General features: G+C 34.0%; 3 protein-coding genes and 1 pseudogene across 4 annotated transcripts; 1 reads left to right on the top strand and 3 right to left on the bottom strand.

Moving 5' to 3' along the window:
- Positions 1 to 1,181: 1,181 nt before the first annotated feature.
- Positions 1,182 to 1,763, bottom strand: LBD36 (LBD domain-containing transcription factor). The gene has a single exon (XM_006586528.1). The coding sequence runs from the start codon at positions 1,761 to 1,763 to the stop codon at positions 1,182 to 1,184; it is 582 nt and encodes a 193-aa protein (XP_006586591.1).
- A 979-nt stretch (positions 1,764 to 2,742) lies between these two features.
- On the bottom strand, positions 2,743 to 3,726 carry LOC100804598 (monothiol glutaredoxin-S17-like; annotated as a pseudogene).
- An 874-nt stretch (positions 3,727 to 4,600) lies between these two features.
- On the top strand, positions 4,601 to 8,157 carry LOC100805126 (serine/arginine-rich splicing factor SR45a). Of its 2 annotated transcripts, none has more exons than XM_003530786.4 (7): positions 4,601 to 4,726; positions 5,476 to 5,498; positions 5,591 to 5,677; positions 6,265 to 6,373; positions 6,503 to 6,652; positions 7,129 to 7,192; positions 7,304 to 8,157. In XM_003530786.4, the coding sequence occupies exons 2-7, from the start codon at positions 5,476 to 5,478 to the stop codon at positions 7,957 to 7,959; spliced, it is 1,089 nt and encodes a 362-aa protein (XP_003530834.1). In that variant the 5' UTR covers positions 4,601 to 4,726; the 3' UTR covers positions 7,960 to 8,157. The 2 variants fall into 2 exon arrangements, with proteins under 2 accessions (XP_003530834.1, XP_025985593.1); XM_026129808.2 differs by having other exon boundaries at positions 4,685 to 4,790.
- Positions 8,158 to 10,354: 2,197 nt separating this feature from the next.
- LOC100789789 (alpha-glucan phosphorylase, H isozyme) lies at positions 10,355 to 18,439 on the bottom strand. The gene is made up of 16 exons (XM_003532168.5): positions 17,897 to 18,439; positions 17,528 to 17,769; positions 16,659 to 16,838; positions 15,744 to 15,920; positions 15,567 to 15,652; positions 15,242 to 15,431; positions 14,843 to 14,935; positions 14,190 to 14,368; positions 13,945 to 14,062; positions 13,726 to 13,854; positions 13,007 to 13,225; positions 12,703 to 12,906; positions 12,207 to 12,365; positions 11,497 to 11,760; positions 11,085 to 11,275; positions 10,355 to 10,744 (listed from the first exon to the last, which is right to left on the bottom strand). Exons 2-16 carry the CDS (start codon positions 17,750 to 17,752, stop codon positions 10,618 to 10,620), a joined length of 2,541 nt encoding a protein of 846 aa, XP_003532216.1. The 5' UTR covers positions 17,753 to 17,769; positions 17,897 to 18,439; the 3' UTR covers positions 10,355 to 10,617.
- Between the last annotated feature and the right edge of the window lie 141 nt (positions 18,440 to 18,580).

Here is an 18,580-nt window from a genome sequence, read left to right as displayed (position 1 = left end):
TTGGGCGTTTGCATCATCTGATTTCATCATATTCATCAGACACCAGGATCGGACTAATGACGTATACAATACTTGAATTCTCGATGTAGATGCTACATAGTTGGATGATTATCTCATCTAATTGTACGTTAAAAAGATATTAGTGCTTGATATGGGAGAAGCTTTTCCGGTGAATGGATTATTTATTTTTGTTCTATTTATTTTTTATTATATTGTTGGGTAGCGATAAATGTGTAAAAGAAAGAGTATATTGATAAAGATATTTTCATTAGAATGTTTTTAACTTTGCTCTCCCAGCCAAACCCCAAATGTGATTGAAAATACTTGCTCTAGGATGAAGAGGAAACAGCCATCCTTTTCACCATCTCTAACCCACCTGCACCTGCGTAGCTCCTGAATTACAAGAGATACACCAAACAGCACTGAGCATAAAAGCAAAAGCTATAAATATTCATCTCCCCAATGAACATTAGACCAAGATTATCACCCGCTTCATGCTACAGATCATCAAAGTAAGGAGTGTATTTTCTTTTCAAGCAATGAAACACAAACATCGGCCAACACCTCTCTGAATCCTTTTTATTTTTTCTCTTCCTATTATATCATAAATCTTGTCCATGAAATATTTTTCTTGCAATGAACCTTTAAATTCAGTTTATCACTTTTATACTGGTTTTGGAGATTTAATTAACAGTTTAGGTATTATTAAGAACTTCTCTCTTCCCTTGGTGTACATCCATTAACTCATTCAACCTTCCCTTGGTGTACATCCATTAACTCATTCCAATCAAACATAATAATAATACATAATCTAGTCTCAAATTGTAAACTAGATCAATCACATTCATTTAAAAAATCAATACATAGACTTATATACAAACCTATAAATGGGTGGATTAATATTGGGAGTTGGATGATTACCCCATTTAATTGTACTTTAAAAAGATATTAGTGCTTGATATGGGAAAAGTTTTTTCCGGTGAATGTATTATTTATTTTTGTTATGAGTCCTAACTATATAACTATTTATTTTTTATTATATTGTTGGGTAGCGATAAATGTATAAAAGAAAGAGTATATTGATAAAGATATTTTTTTCCAAAATCAAAATAGCTATTAGGTTAAAAAAAAAATAAAGAAATCCTAACTAGCTTGTTATCCTAGAACAAAAATTAGGTGGATTAGAGAGAGTGCGATCCATGATCAACAACAGGATCTTGATTGATGTTATTCTCTAAGGACAAGGGTGACAAAAGAGATAAAGAATTCTGAATGGCCCACATATTGATATCATCTTCTTGCAAAAGATTGTAGTTAAAACATTGTTGTTGTTGCTGCTGTTCCTGTGGAGTTTGTTCAAGGGGGTCAGGCGGCTGAGGAGTGACATTATTGACTATGTCAGAGGAATTAGAAGAAGGTTGGTGTGATTTGAAATAAGCAAGGTGTTGAAGAAGAAGATGAAGTTGTTGGGTGGCGTAAAAGATCTGAGATTGCAATTGGAGGACGAGGCTGTAGCAACCACCAATGGGGTCACGGGCGCGCATGTCGGATTCGTAGATAAGGGTGCTCATGGCTAAGTCTCTGTGGTGCTGATCGAGGGGCTTAATCATGTTGGTGATCTTGCCAACCCCGAATAAACGATGGGCATTAAGGAACTGTTTTTGGCGATCATGAGGAAAATAAGGCGCCAGAATGCAGTTGGACCCGCACTTCCTGCGTTGGTACTTACAAGCTGCACATGCCTGTGTGCTGCTCCTTGACATGCTATCCTTCTTCCGTGCCCTCCGCCCACTTTCTCCAATTAATTGCTAACTCATATCTTTATATAATTTACATTATCAATATATTTTAGGAGGATCCAAACTACAAAATACATGTAATACATATAAATAAGCTATTGATGATTTAAATTTGAAATACATCATATAATATAGAGTTGTTATAACTAATTAATAATGTAAATATAAAGTACATGTGATGTGATACCAATTGTTTGAATTTAAATTTAATTTAATTTTACGAAACTAACCTGTAAAACTTGTAATGTAAGGACTTCTCCCTTCTTTTATGCTTTTATGTTAATATCTATAAAAAAATTCCATCATTTTAAATTATCATTCTTTTATTTGTATAGTTGATCTTTATACCATTCTGTTAATAGTCACAATCTACATTCTTTTTTTTTTTTATCACTAAACCATATTTCAAGATTTTTTTTAGAAAAAATTCAGTTATACAATTTAAGCCGTTCATTATATATTAAAAGATATTCTCTTTATCCAAGTTTCAGATTCTATTGTAGTGAATGTTCCTTGTCTAAGTGAAAGTCTAGACCAAAAAAATTCCTATCCTACGAATTTCCAAACATGAAAGTGCTCTGTAAACGTCCAACAAATAAACTTTGAAGGGCAAGCAACTTAGAGGGCTCACACCTGTTGAATTGGTTTGTTTGGCAGTACCAAACCAAACCAAACCAAACTGAGGCTTTCAACAGATAATTATGTAATATATAACAATTTCTAATCTGATTGGAATTCATGTTCAGTATACTTTTCTACGTTCATTAATGTTATCAAACACAACCTCCTGACACCACCAGGATCAAAATGGGCCACGTGTGATGTCAACCACACTTGTTCTAAATACCAATACACTAAACCAAAATGACTTCTAAGACATAACACATGTTATTTGATGGAATAATAATAATCCTACTCAGATAAAGCCCACTTCAGCTCCCCATTATTTCGCAATCAAATTCTTCAGTCGATCTTGAATGGTCTCTGCAGGAAGAATCCCTTTCTCGTGTAAATTCTTCTTAAATTCTCCAACACAATGTCTGATCCGCCAATAAGCTCACCCTTGATATACAGGTGAGGATAACTGGACCAGTTTGAATAAACCTTAAGCCCTTGACGAACTTCTTCATCAGTAAGAATGTCAAAACTCTCAAAGGGAACATTTTCTTGCTGGAGAATTTCAACTACCTTCCTACTGAAACCACACTTAGGTTCATCTGGTTTTCCTTTCATAAGACGAGAGGATAAGGTTGTACTCAAATCAGTAGATTTAGAGATGCCACCTTTGCCGTCTCCTTTCTCTTTTGCTTCATTAATGGTATCAATTCCATGATCTTTAAAAACTTCCTTCAGTTCCCCACTCTCATGCTAGCAATTGCTATGTCACACCCACCAAGAAGTTCTCCTTTACAGTAAAGCTAAGGAAATGTGGGCCAATTGGAAAACTTCTTCAAGTCTTCACGAACCTCTGAATCTGATAGGGCATCAAAACTTCCAAACTTGACTCTCTCTTCCTTCAACACATCAACAGCTTTCCTGCTAAATCCACATTTTGGCTCTTCAGGAGTTCCTTTCATAAAAAGCATGACAGGATTAGAGTCAACAAGCTGTTGAATTCTCTTTTCCCTGGTTGAACTTGATTTTTCTCCTTTGAAGAATCATTGTCTTTTGCTTATTCTTTCACTGGCAGGAGAAGCAGCTTCTCCAGGAGCATGCTACTTTAGCAACCTTATTGGCTAAGCTTGACGGATCAGCTCCCTCCAATGTATCAAAGGTCTTTCCATACTGACAAAAAAGGACTTAACTATTAAAATCAAGCAAAGAAGGTAACAACTAAGTACTAACAACTGATTTTTCAATCCCAAATGACAGATTGAATCAGCAAAGAGTATTATAACTGCAATAAACAACGGCTACATGGTGACATATATTGATTAAAAGGACATGAAAAAATTTCAAAACTGAGTCTTGATAATAAATTATATATTCAAATTCAGTTTAGTATTTACATGTAATTGTCTAAACTGAACACAGTGTTTCCTTAGACCAATGCAGCAGATGATCATGAGGCACAACTATCTTTCTTCAACATAAACAAACCTCTCTATCAAAAGAAATGTTTTGGGACATAACCCAAGAACAGCAAGAGGATGTAAGTGAAAGCAGTCTTGTACTTAACCAACAAAAAAAAGAAGCCAAAAAGGTTTAAGGCTAATCATCTATCATTTATATAACCAACACGAAGTTGTGGTGATGAAGTGAACAAGACAATAGACGTTTGAGATGAGAACGAGCTTGAATGCAAAAGCAGTGTGTATGTGTGTGCGCGCTTGCGTACTAAGGATGTGAAGAAAGATAGGGAGGGAATAGTGTGAGTAACAGAGTGAAGGGCAGATTGAATATTTTACACTTGTTTTTAAATGCTTTGGAGCATACATTTTTATAAAATCAATTATGTTTGTTGTTATTAATGCAATGATTAAGATTATTTAATGTAAAATCATATAAAATTAGTTGTGTTTATTATTATTATAATTACAATTAAGATTATTATCTTTTAAAATAAAAATTAGTTTTAATTTTACGTGAAAAATAAAAATATTTTAAAAAAAAAATTATTTATCAGAAGTTAAACATTTTAAATTATTACAAAGAAAGAAGAAAAAAACTTGGCCAATAGATCCCTAGGGGCTAGGGGATTGGGTGGTGCACTTAGCAATAGGAGGTCCACCTTTTGAGAAGGGAAGATAATAACGGCCCACGGCCCACGAAGAATTCAAGCTGAGTTTAATTTTGGGTTGGCGTCCGATTCTCCAGAAGCCTCCTAAGAGCCACAACCTCACGCTTCTCCCTCTATAAAGCTCTGCACCCTAACCACTTTCGATTTTTTTCAAAACGCAACTGTCATCGTGTCGTTCACCGATAAGGTTCGTTCTGATTCCCCTCCATCTTTCGATAAAGCTAGTACTTGTTGTTCATCCGTTGGTTACGGTGAAGCTCAAATCTCATCCTCTCTCATCGATCTGTAGAGAACGATTTCGCTGATTTCAATTTTTTTCTTCCATTGTTTTGTGAAATTTGCGTTGAGAATTGGTCTCCTTCTCGCGCAGCTTTGAAATTCATGGTTCAATTGTTGTCTATATTTATTTCCCGAAGCTTCAAGGTTTTTTGTTTTTATTTTTAATTTAGGTTGAATGATCGGAGAGTTTTTGGAACTAATTTTGATTCATTTTTATAGTTTGATTTTGAGATGTGGAGAGATTTAAGAATTTTGTGTGTTAATGTGTTTTGTGATGTTCGATGGAACAGAAATGGTGTTGGAACGGATGTTAGAAGTTAAAAGCAGTTGAATTTGAACTACAATTTAAAATTTCAGATTACAATTTAAATATTCGATTTTATTTCGAAGCCTTGTTCCTAGGACATACTGGTAATTCGTGATCAAGTTATGAATATTGAATAATTAATTTCTTCATATTTTTTGGACGTACGTGGTGGTTGGTGGATATTGGTAATTTGTGTTGGTGGGGTCAAATAGTGAATTTTCAAACTATAAAAAAGTAGATTTTGTTATATGTTTGGTATTTTATTTTATGTGAATTGACTATTGTCTCATACGAGTACTGATTTATTATTTTTGTTTTTTGTTTTTGGGTTGCTTGCTGAATTGTTGCAGATGTCGTATTCAAGGAGATCAAGGTGAGACGCTCACCCAGGGTTTAGTTATTGCTATTCAGTTTTAAGTGGCATGTGTTTTTGCTTAATAGGTGTTTCCATTTTCCATTTCATAGGTATTCTCGTTCTCCTTCTCCATACAAGCGATACAGTAGGTCTGTGTCCAGGTCTCTCTCAAGGACAAGCTCCAGAAGCCGTTCAAGGTAGGAATTTTTTTCCTCTGTAAATGATTGTAAAAAGATTTCTCATTGAATATTAATTGGTATAGAAGAATCATAAGATTATGCGATGAAAATAGCCAGACATTTATCATGATGTATGGTGTTCAATCCATTGTAGTTTTTACTTTTAAATTAGGAATTGAGAAGACAATTAAGCCATAGGTAAGTCTCAAACAGTGAGTGACTGTGAAAACTCCCTTTTAGTAAAAAAGTGAAACAGCAATGGAATAGTCAAGTGAGGTTCAACTAGTAGTATTCCTTCCTTCATTTGCTTTTCATCTAACAATATTTGACTTCAGTTTCATTGACGGGAATTGGTGAAAGAAAAGTGAAAAACAATTAATTGTTGAATCATGTGACTCATATTGGTGATATGGAATCATATTTTGTATGGTATGATACTATGATTCAAAGCCATTTGTGATTTCTTGTGATATGACGAATAAGTTGCTGCATCATATTGAATCCCATTGAGGATTGTGTGATTCTAACAGTAACTGTGGGAACCTTTGCATTTTCATTATCTGATTATGTATTCGTGTTTAATTTGTTTTCTTCTGGTAATTTAGGAGTTTATCAAGAGATGCAGAAAATCCAGGAAACAATTTGTATGTGACAGGATTGTCTCCTAGGATCACCAAGAGAGAACTGGAGAAACATTTTTCTGCTGAGGGAAAAGTAAGCTCTTCAATCCATTATATTCTTGGTGGAAGTTCTAATATAATAGTTGAAAGTAGCTTATTATTCCATGCAGATGTAAATGTGCTGTCTGTCTTCTGTTTCTTACATTTGAGTTGCTCTTCTTAGGTGATAGATGTCCATCTGGTAGTTGATCCTTGGACAAGGGAATCCCGTGGGTTTGGCTTTGTGACAATGGAGACTCTTGAGGAGGCAGATCGATGTGTAAAGTATCTGAATCGCTCAGTACTTGAAGGGCGTGTCATCACGGTGGAGAAGGTATACATTTCTAGCAGTGCCCTATTTTGTGGGGCCTGGATTTTTATTAGCTATTTTTTTTTCAACCCCAATGCATGGAAATTATGTGGGTGATTTGTTCTTTAGTTCCTCTAAGTTTTGAAAGTTTTGTGCTTGTTTCCGTTTGAAGTTTCTGTGGCAGCAGGTTAGCTGTGTGAAGCAGCTCTTCATCAAACTCTCAAATCACAACTAAACAAACAAATCAAATACACCACCAAGTATCAGATCATTGGGGTTGTATGCCCTGCATTACTCTCTTTTTTATTGCATTTATATCTTATTATTTTGTGCATCGTGAATATGTGATTTTTAAGATACTCCTCTCACAATTGCAGTGTTCAGTTTTTTGTTTTTGGATTAATATGTAACATTTTGACTTCATATTGATGCTACTATTGCTTACCTACCTGTGCATGGCAATACCCTCTATTCATGCTCTTATGTGCATCCTATTGCAGGCTAAAAGACGACGTGGTCGAACCCCAACACCAGGGAAGTATCTAGGGCTGAGAACTATTCGTGGTGTGTTTTCATAGTTCTTTCTTCAGATTTATTTATTTATTGTCACTTTTTTATTGTATAAAATTATCTGTTTACCTTGCTAATTCCTGATATGTATTCCATTACATATAGCTCAACGGCGTTCTCCAAGTGACTCTCCTCGTCGCTCCCCTAGCTATTCTCCTTATAGAAGAAGCTATAGCCGGTCTCCCTATTCTTCAGACCGAAGTAGGAGTCGTTCTTACTCTCCTGACTATAGGAGGAGGAAGTCAAACTATCCATATCACTCTAGGCGAAGGTCATACTCTCCATACTACAGCCGGTACAGGTCTTATTCTCGATATGATCGACACAGGTCATATTCTCGCTCTTGCTCTCCTTATAGCAGGTCACCTGTCAGCATCCGCGACAGATCATACTCTCCTTATGACTCACGATATGACTCACCGGATGATCACTCCTACAGAAGGCACCATTACAGATCTGTTTCACGAGGTGCCTCGCCTGATGATCGCTATTATAGAAGGCACCATTACAGGTCTGTTTCTCGAAGTGCCTCACCCAGGCCAAGGAGAAGGTCAAGGAGGAGCTACTCTCGGAGTGCCACTCCTGTTTCAAAGAGGAGCAACTCGCGAAGTGTGTCCCCCAGGTCAAGGAAGAGTCATTCAAGAAGCTCCAAGAGGAGTGGCAAATATGAGAAACACTACTCAAGAAGCCCGAGTGTGAGTGCAAGTTCAAGATCAGTATCGAGGTCAAATACTCCAAGGTCTACCTCTCCTTCAACTTGAAATTTGTTGGTCCTATATGGCTTGACATCATAGGATTATAGTGGATAATATTTTAGTGTGGTATATGCAGTTCTAGATTGAGTTTTGGTTTGGATCCGTTCAAGGCTTGTCTAAAAACCACCTGATCCTATTTCATGTAGGATTCAAATTATGTACTGTCAGTATAGATTATCTAATTTCGAACTTTCCCTTGGTTTAGTTCCATTTTTATTTTGCCATTATCTTCTTTTAGACTTTGTATTTTCTGTGTTGTCCTTTCTGATGTTCAGATGATATGATCTCCCTAATGTTTACATTTTTTATAAATAGATGATTGCCCGATTACGCGGTATACATGCTCTGTTCTAAATCTTGATAGTGAATCAGCTGCTTTATCTCTACTGTACACTTTCATGCAAATTTGTTTTTGAAAAAGATACAATTAGTTTTGGTTGTTTTAAACTATTTTTTTTCTAAAAATATTTTAAATAAAAAGTGAAAAATGTAATTTTTTTACTTAGTAAAAGTCTTTGTTATATTTTATTATTATAAATTAATTTTTATATGATTAAAGATTTTTTCATTATTTAGTTTAATTTCATACAATAGATAACAGATGGTACTTGTATCGTCGTAGAATTATGTAGTAAGTAAACATTCAACAATTGATGTAAAAAAAATTCAACAATTTTCAAAGTACAATGTCAAAAAAATTAATAATTTCATTTTTTTATATAATGTTTGCACTAAGTTTTCAACTTAGAATCTCATATATATTATCTTAAATCTTTCACTGCTAGGGTAGACCATAGTGGTTTTAAATTAATAATTTCATTGTATGTGATAATTATAAATTAAATGACAAAATTTTATGCAATGTTAATTAAATTCCTTTAAATTTATGTATAAAAGATCAATAAAATGGTTGAAATAATTAGAAAATTAGAATAACATTCTTATTAAGTTAACTATTAAGTTAACTATTGTATTTTGAGAGTAATTAATTTATGATAACGTGATATTAATATTAATAGTCATTTGTGATGAGATGATAATAATGTAAAAATATTTTATTATTTTTATCTTTTATACAATTTTATATTTTTTAATTATTTTAATAAATAATTTTATCAAACTCTTTTGATTAAATAAAATAATTTTTCAGTTTCTAATTCTTAACTTAAAAATAAATAAATAAAATATATTAAAAAGGAGATAAGTAATATTGAGATACATAATTAAAAAAAATTAAATATATTTGTGGTTGATGGAATATAACATTTTTTTATTTTTCGTTTTTTAAATATTTTTCATTTTAATTCTTACGAAATATATTTATTTTGTTTATCATTCTTAAAATATTTTAGATAACACTTTAAATAATAAAAAATTAAATACAAAACAAACACATTTTACAAGAAATAAAATAAAAAAAAAATATTAAATTACAGAAATAAAAAATATATTTAAACCTCAAAAAATCGTATAAAATAAAAATAAAAGGAAAGTTTGTAATAATATTGATTAAGAAAATAATAGTTTTATTTTAAAATTATACACATTGATAACACTTTTTTATACAGTTTCACTTCTGATTCTTTAATCAGCATCTTCAAAATACATGTAAACATTTTTTTATATATTTGTAACACCATTTCACAAGATAATTTAAGGGATTAAGTTAGTGAAAAGTGTGAAGCCTTAAACTCTAAATCCTTACTTTTTTTTCGTAAGGCTAATATCAATAGGGCAGGTAAATTACATTTTACTTTCTAAAGGATAATTCATGTAAAAATTATGCTAATTTTGCTTGAGACTTGAGAGTTTAATGTATGGCACATTTTTATTCATCTTAACAAAAGCATGTCTCTGTTTTTTCTCCGTTTGTCCAACTCCCTACTGTCCATCAACAACTAATTTAAAATTGGAAACTTTAAAAGAGGAAGCAAATTGAAATATTCAAATTTTCTATTCTAAAGTCTTGAAATCAGAAGTTATTCAAAATTAACTACCAATGAATTTTTTTTAGAAGAACTACCAATGAAGTTAATCAATAAGTTATTAAAAAAACCACCAATGAAATTGGAAGTTGCATGGGGAAGAAAAAGTTATGGAAAACTCGTTCATAATTGCTCTTTACCACTAAGAAATTCTGATTATATAAAGTAAAATATCACACATTTTATCTTTTAGAAGAGAATGGTGGAATTTTTTTTTTTTTGAAAAAAAAAGTATAATTTGAAATTTTCTCATTTTAAAAAGATGTGAAGGTAATTTACCCATGTCAATAACTACTGCATATAAACTTTCTAGAACATGATTTTATTCAACTGAACCATAATATGTACCACATTAGTTCATTACAAAGATGAAAAAATAATACTCAAATTTGGAAGGCCGAGTAAATTGACATTAATTAAAAAACAGAATATGAAACTATAGATTTATTTGCATATAGAAAGCTCTATCTGTCAGAAGCAGATGGTTGAGAAAGCAATTAATATAAGAATACAGCTGAAATCTTATATGACAAGCTAAATATTATAGAAAGCTAAAATCTCCTTCACTTTCTCTTTTCAGAAATTATTTTTAATTTTTATTATTCACTTCTTTTTACTTATCATTCTGTTGGTGCTATATACAGTAACTTGAGTGCAAGAGACACACATCCAGCAGAAATTATGGCACGCGGCACTCTTCTATGTTCCAAATTTCCTTGGCATATTGAGCAATTGTCCGGTCACTGCTGAATTTTCCACTCCCTGCAGTGCTTAGGATGGACATTTTTAGCCATCTTTTCCTATCACTGCATGCAAATCAGACAAATAAAAAACATAATTACGGACAACTTTAAAGTTTCAAAGCTACAAACATATTCAGAAGTCAGAACCAGACCATATATTTCTTCAATCTTTCCTACTACTAAATCCTGACAAGGTTGAAAGTGTGGTAGAGATAACAATGGTTTACATTTTTGCTAGCTCAAAGTCCAAACATTAAGACTCGAAATATGGTTTACATTTTTGCTTTAATAAAGTAATATGCTTAGTTGTGTACTAATGTAACTTTGCAAAAAGAGTTTTATATCAACGGCAAACAGGAAGAGGAAACTTAAACGTGAAAACGTCTACAAGATTGACTCTTACCGGTATGCTTCATCAACTTTTGCCTGAGTATCCATGTAGCTTGGAAAGTCATGACCAACTAGAAAGTAATCACCACGGCCATAACCAGAATTTCCTTCCAAGGACTCAAGCAATGGATTATAGTCATAGCTTCCAAACACCCCACTCCTAATAAACTTCTTTGCCTCTTCAAATCGAGGATCGGGTTTGAACTATAAAAAAAAAAAAAAAAAAAAAAAAAAAAACAGTAATGTTAGAAATACTTTTACGGGAATTTAAAGTTACACATGTTTAAATTTGAATTAGCTTATTTTGAAGAGATAAAAAATCGTTTGTTTTTGCACATTTTTTAACGAGCCTTTGTAAAGAAGTAAAAGCTATTATTTAATGGAAAATAATTGGTGGAAAAACATGCATGGATATTACTGCATACCAGTCCATTCTCTCTTTCCTTCCTCAGTCGAGGGACATCTTCTGCTGTGGCACCAAAAAGGAAAAAATTATCCTCACCAATCTCCTCCCTGATTTCCACATTGGCTCCATCTAAGGTACCTATTATAAGGCACCCATTTAAAGCAAATTTCATGTTGCTTGTGCCACTTGCTTCCATGCCTGCAGTGCTAATATGCTGAGAAAGCTCACTTCCTGGAATCAGCACCTCTGCCACAGACACATTGTAATTTGGGACAAACACAACCTGACAAAAAGTTAAATAAGAGCAGTTTAGATTTTGTTTCTCATTAAGCGTAAGTTTGATATTAGAATCATGCAGATACATAATGCCTGTATTCATGTGATGATAATAGGCCGAGTAATCAAGCAGATATAATATTAAGAATCTAGGGCTAGTTCCACAGATCTATCCTAAGAACTTGGCAAGAGTGGAGCTCTGAAAAAGTATCCCACAACAAAATAAAGGAATGAAAAACAGAGGGGATAGTATCCATAAATTCTTTTACTATTGGTGTGCACAATCATATTTGGGGGCCTGACATGGAACCATCAGCAATCAACTTTCATACCCAATATCATTATAAGCAGATAAGTATATGATAATATAGGGAAAAATCACTTAGTATCCTATCTTTTTCTATTTTCAAAACAAAAGGACTTTATCTAGGAAGTTGTACAAAATTAAGTTACCTTCAAGTAGCCGTTGACCTCAGGATCACTGTTGACAACAGCACCGACATCATTCACCAACCTGACTATCCTTATAGCATTTGTGTATGTTGCAAATGCCTTTCCTCCAATCATCACCGTGCGTGGAGTAGTGTTTTTACGTTCTTCAAGGCTCATCTCCTATTAAAGTTATAATGACTATCTTCAAGCATAGATCATATATTTGGTATAATACTGGGGTCTCTTAAAAATACATTGACAGTACATTGGCAACTCCTAGACTAAAGCAGATGAAATACTACACTAGACAGTGTTGACGAATTTGTTCAAGACATAGATGTTGACTGTCAACAAAAAAATAAAATGTTAAAATAGCTGCCCGGGTACAGGGCCAAGGACATCGGTGACCATGACTCATTATGAACATGGGTTAAAAGAAGTAAAAAAAATATTGGTAAATTAGAACGATTGGCATTTCACAAATTTACCCTGTCAAACAGCAGGCTGTTTCTCATACCTTTAGCTTCTTGTATCTATAAATCACACCAAGGATGTTTAATAGCTGCCTCTTGTATTCATGGATACGCTTGACTTGAATGTCAAATAGAGTATCTGGGTCAATGCTCTCCCCTGTCACCTGCAAAACATATCGTGCCAAGCGCTGCTTACTAGCCATCTTTGCAGACAGCCATTCTGCTTGCAGATCTTCATTGTCAGCAAACTACAGGTAAAAAAACAACAGGAATTTAATGTTAGAATACTGTAGTAAATAATTAAGAGGAATCAGTTACTACAGAGAATAAGCACATTTGGGCACTTGCCTGTCGAAGACCTGTTAACAAGTCAAGATTGGTTACCCATTTATCAGTTTTTAACCACTTGGTGATTATCCCGCCTAGCTCAGGGTTGCAAAATTGGAGCCATCTTCGAGGTGTTATCCCATTGGTTTTATTTTGGAACTTTGTTGGCCATATTGAAACATAATTTGCAAATAATTCTGACTTTAATATATCACTGTGTAACTGAGCAACACCATTCACCTACAAAGAGATAGGCACCAAGAGGTAAAAATAAATCAATTGAAATCAATTTCACAAACATAAACAGAAGGGTTATAGGAAAAATTAAAATTAATATTTGAAAAAATGGAGTGAGTTGGATAAGTATAGAATATTGAGGAAATAGTCATGTAGAGCCATAAAAAGGCCGTTTGGTATTCCTTATCTTAGACAACATAATTAATTTATCATTTTGGACACCTGCACTGACCATCTTTATTTCTTACTTCTTAGATTACAACTCTTATCTTGCAATAGTTCTCCAGTGAGATGAAAGGTTGGAAGTGATGGTAGAGGATAAATTGCATTTTAACAGATCTTTTTCTATCGATAATAACATTTGAATAGAGCATATTATGATATTAATTTAACGAAGATTCTTCATTTTGAAGAACAATAATACCATCACAAGATTAATATACAAGAACATGGGAAGATGGATGACTCTTCTTTAATTTAGTTCAAAAAAGTGCACCACTTACCGCATGAGAAGAAACCACACACAAATTTGCCATCCGAACTACCGGCTTCTGGGGATTATCATCCAAGATGCGCATGGCGGAAAGCTCATTCTCAAGGTCCAATCGGGTTGTATTTATCATTGCAGTGAACTGCAAGAATTTCATGATTTCCATATTCAAATATATCAGTACACCTTTCATGGAGTTAATAGAAAGAAACATGGAAGGTGAGCAACTTACTCTCTTGTCTATTTCTTGTATGATTTCCATATGGCGTGGAAGTAGTTTCCACATTACAGGTTGAGACCATTTCTCCAGTGCTTCAGGGAGGACAGTATGATTAGTGTACGCAATAGTCCTGGTTAAGATATAGCATCATGTTTTAGTGATGAGGTAATGAGTAATACACTACAATTGTGAGGGGTGGTGGAATAAAGAAAATGGAAAATAATCATTGCTAACAACATTTTCTACAATTAACTGACTTTGATGTCACATCCCATGCTTCATCCCATCCAAGCCCTTCATCATCCATTAGTAATCGCATCAACTCTGGTATTGCAAGTGTTGGGTGTGTATCATTCAACTGTACAGCAACCTTTGTTGGAAACTCTGACCAGTTCCAGGGCCCTTGTCTCCTCTCCTTAAATCTGGATATTATGTCCTGTAATTGGTCCAAGATAAGAATCGACAATGGTAAGGTAAAAATGTCAAACAAAAGAGGTGACCAAATTTCTTGGTGTTTGGCAAGAATAAATTATGTAACTAGGCTCCAAATTGATTCTCGTGTGAAAAATATCCATGCCATTAAATCCATAATACATTCTTGTTACATAAAGAAAGGGTTGTCAGTAAGGCATTCATTAAGATAAGTACCAACAGAAACTAGAACATTTTGTTTGTTAACTAAGAGGGGATGGTGAATTATAGATAACTGATAATATCTCTTGAACCTTCAAAATGAAGGTGAATCTAGACATTTTATTAACATAACATCAAATCAACATTATACAGTCACTCACCTACCACCACTGCTGAAAGTTTCAATCCTGGTTTCTTACTTTGAATGAGAACAAAGAACGATACTATACGGAAAACTTGGCACAAAAAGGAAAATTATCAGGTGGATTTAACTTACTTGGAGTGATGCACTGCAGAGAAAGAACTGCTGCTTCAACCGTAGAAGTTTTCCACCTTCTGTGGTATCGCCAGGATATAAAACTGCACAAATCTACAAATACAAATTTTAATATAGAACAACTTCACATAATTTTTTGCTTGATTCTTTTATACAGGGTCCAAGGACAAGAGGAGGGGATTATGGGGGTTGGGGACATAACTAAATTCAACAAGACTTGTTTTAAGATAATATAACGGCAAATACTTGCTTATCTCTGTTAGTATTTCATTCTTATTACTGTAACAGGATCTTTGCAGGTAAAAAACAACTATTAATCTATTATCAATACTACAGTCACAGACAATAGGCACCCACCTAGTTATTCTTGAACGGTAATGAAAATTCACCGATACCAACCTGTTGAGCTCGTGAGTGAAGCACTGAAGCAGCATCATGTTGCCCATCATTAAATAAAAATAAATTGAAATCCTCAGCACTCGCTTTTGCCTCCCAGAGACGAAGACTGATGGTGTTCTTGGTTTGGTAACCTGGAATTGGCACATCATAAGCCAGTGCTTGCACAACCTCTCCTCCAACCCATTTTCGGCTGGTATAAACACCAAAATGTAAGTACTTTCATATCATTTACAGGAAAAAGGATTATGGTTTCACCATCATAGAAAGTCATAAATCAACGGCCTAAAACTGATTTTATAAAGTAACTCAGTGTATTTACACTTACCTTCCATCAGGATTAACCTCAACATGACCAAAGAATCTGATGGGGTACAAAATGTCATGCCTCACTACTTCCCAGGGGCTAAACTTCTGTTTAGTTTTCATTTGGTTTTACACATCAGTATCCCATGATATATGTGAAATAACATTATAGATTTAAAATAAGGGAGACAAATCAAACCTCTAGCCAGTCCTCTGCTACTTCCTCCTGACCTTCCCTGGTGATTCTCTGCTTAAATAGCCCGTATCTATACCTCAAACCATACCCCCAAGAAGGCAAATTAAGTGTTGCCATGGAATCCAGAAAGCAAGAAGCAAGCCTACCAAGACCACCATTTCCTAGTGCTGCATCCTTCTCCTGCAAAGTTGCATGTGTAATGGTTCAGCAAATGAGTTTTAGACACTAGATATTAAAACCAATCATACATATGAAGAAATGCAGACTTTTCGAAAATGCTTTCATTCTCAAAAATAAATGTTGAATTTATCAAAACTATTCCATGCTGATTAAAAGACTACGAAATATAAATCAGGTAAAATATTTTCAATGAATCTCCTCATAAGTTATCTATCAATTACATAATTTGACAATCATAAGATTGCTCAGTACTCATTGCACTATTTATCAATCTACATTTCTTTCTTCTTTTTGGACTTTTTAACACATAATGCTTGCTTTTTTGCATGATTTTACATTGGTTGAAATATATCCTGGAATAAAAAGCACAGACAAATCATCCTTTCTCATAAATCATGTTTTCTTTCACTTGACAAATAAATTTTTGGTGTTAGATATGTAAACCATTCATGTACTACCATCTAATAGCTTAATATTAAAGGTGAGTTGTTTTTAGCATGATATAAAGTCTCTATGCATGACAAAGTAGTGATGCGATGAGTTCAGCATTTCCTGCTCCCATTCTTTATAATAAAATTGAATTTTAGCATAAGATAAGTAGGCCTGTGTTCTTTCAAGAGTTAGTCCTTGTCACTTCACTTGGTTCACAATTAAATGATTTTGCAAGGATTAGGGTAATATCATGACAAGGCTCTAGAGAAAAACATATCTCATATACAGATTGTAATTTTTTATTACCTGCTCTGCTATTTCTTCAAGTTCAAGTCCAAATTTGCGCAAAGCATTAGCATATGCATCTTGGATATTCAGATTTCCAATGGCATTGGTCAAAGCTCGACCTTGAAGGAACTCCATCGATAAGTAGTAAGTTTGCTTGGGATCAACTTTGTGAAAATGAAGGTACGTTTCATTCCATTGCTGAAATGGTTATCATCAATGTACAACAACAGCATTAGTCCCATGCAAACAAACAATTCAAGTATACCAACCTAGGACTTAAACCAGTAGTGATGAGGGAACAAACTATTAACAAAATTTGAAGAACTTATTCAATGTATTTGGCACAATTTAATTACCCTTTATTTATGTAGTTTTTATCTTAAATAAATAGATTCCAAAGAAATGATTCACAACTTTCACCTTGATTACAAATATCAACCAGAATTTATAAATGTGCCTAAATTTCAGTTCAATTCAAGCTACTGAATCAAGCTGTCACATGGAAAAGCATAAAAAGACGGGAATGGATCCTCTCATACACACGACCTTATCATGTTAAAATTTGACATCACAGGATCCATGCCCATGTATAAAGGTTCACTATTTCACACATGCACAGACGTGCGCACACTTCCACACACTGAAACACTCCAATTGGTGGTATAACTCATTTGCGGTCCTAAAGCTCTCTGTCAGAAATTTTAATGGATGTCAACCCTCAATTATTATTGAGAATTTGAGATACCAACATCATTATAACTATAACAATACATGAAAGTGAACACATGCATATTCCTAACTGTTTATAAACAAAACACTTTTGACTCACAAATGATTATTATTATAGACAACATCCAAATTCCAATCCAAGAAGTACATCCTCGTACCCGAATCAGACGGTCACGAACACTCTCTGCAGTGGCATAGTAAGCTTGTTCCAGCTCAAACTTGAAAGGGGAAAAATGAGGACTGAACTGAGCATGGTAACTAATATTGGATGCAACCTCATCAGGCTTTTCAGCCAATGGATGTGCCACTGCTGGAACCTTGGCAGAAACTGCAGAAACCCCACCCTTACCACCACCACCATTAGCATCTACTTTAGCAGCCATTTCCAAATCTTTCTCCCCTGTCACAAAAAAAATTAAAAAAAATTCCACTACCCACTGATCAAATTGTCACAAAAATATAAACTTTATCTACCACCAATCAAAACAATTATGAACAAAAAAACCACCAAGTGAGAGAGCAATTACCTCTTCCAACTTCAAGCAATGCTGTCTCTCTATCTATCAATATCAAGAATCGATGAAATGGGCGAGAGGGAAAACAAGAGATTAATAAGAAAAAAGAAAATCAGGGTGTGGAAGCATATGGGAAGATATTTCAAGGAGTGTTATTGCTAAGCCACAAAAGGGAATCAAGAGATATGATGCTAAATGATACCATAAGTGAGACTGAGACCCTTTACGTGGAAAGTGACAAAAAGATAGAAAGGAAGAAAATATCAAGCAAGTTGAGATTTTTATTTCCTGTCTCCTATGGAAGTTGACAAAAATTAAAGAAAGAGAGTAGTGAGCGTGAAAGAAGCAAAGAGTCACATGAACTACAAAAGTGGGTTAGATATTAGATTTTGATTTTGATTTTGATTTTGCATTGGGATGGCAAAATAGTGATGAATAGAGGCAGAATGGGATGAGGTAGTTTCGGAACGGTGAGACGGAGGACACGTGTTTGATTTGACTGAAGCGGTCGTAACGGGAAAAAGGCTCATGTTGTTGGAGCTCACCGAAAAAGAAAGAAACGTCGGTGTAAGTCTTTGGTCCCCTTTGTTTGCAGTAAAAGAGAAATAAAAGGAACCATAAATGAGGTTTAGTGCATGTTTACAAACAATTTTTGGAGTAAAATGAGATTTATGAATAACTATGTTTGATAGGAAT

The sequence above is a fragment of the Glycine max genome, chromosome 8 (assembly GCF_000004515.6).
Source record: "Glycine max cultivar Williams 82 chromosome 8, Glycine_max_v4.0, whole genome shotgun sequence".
Lineage (NCBI taxonomy): Eukaryota > Viridiplantae > Streptophyta > Magnoliopsida > Fabales > Fabaceae > Glycine > Glycine max.
The sequence above is the reverse complement of the archived record's forward strand: the minus strand, read 5'-3'. Positions and strand labels throughout refer to the sequence as shown.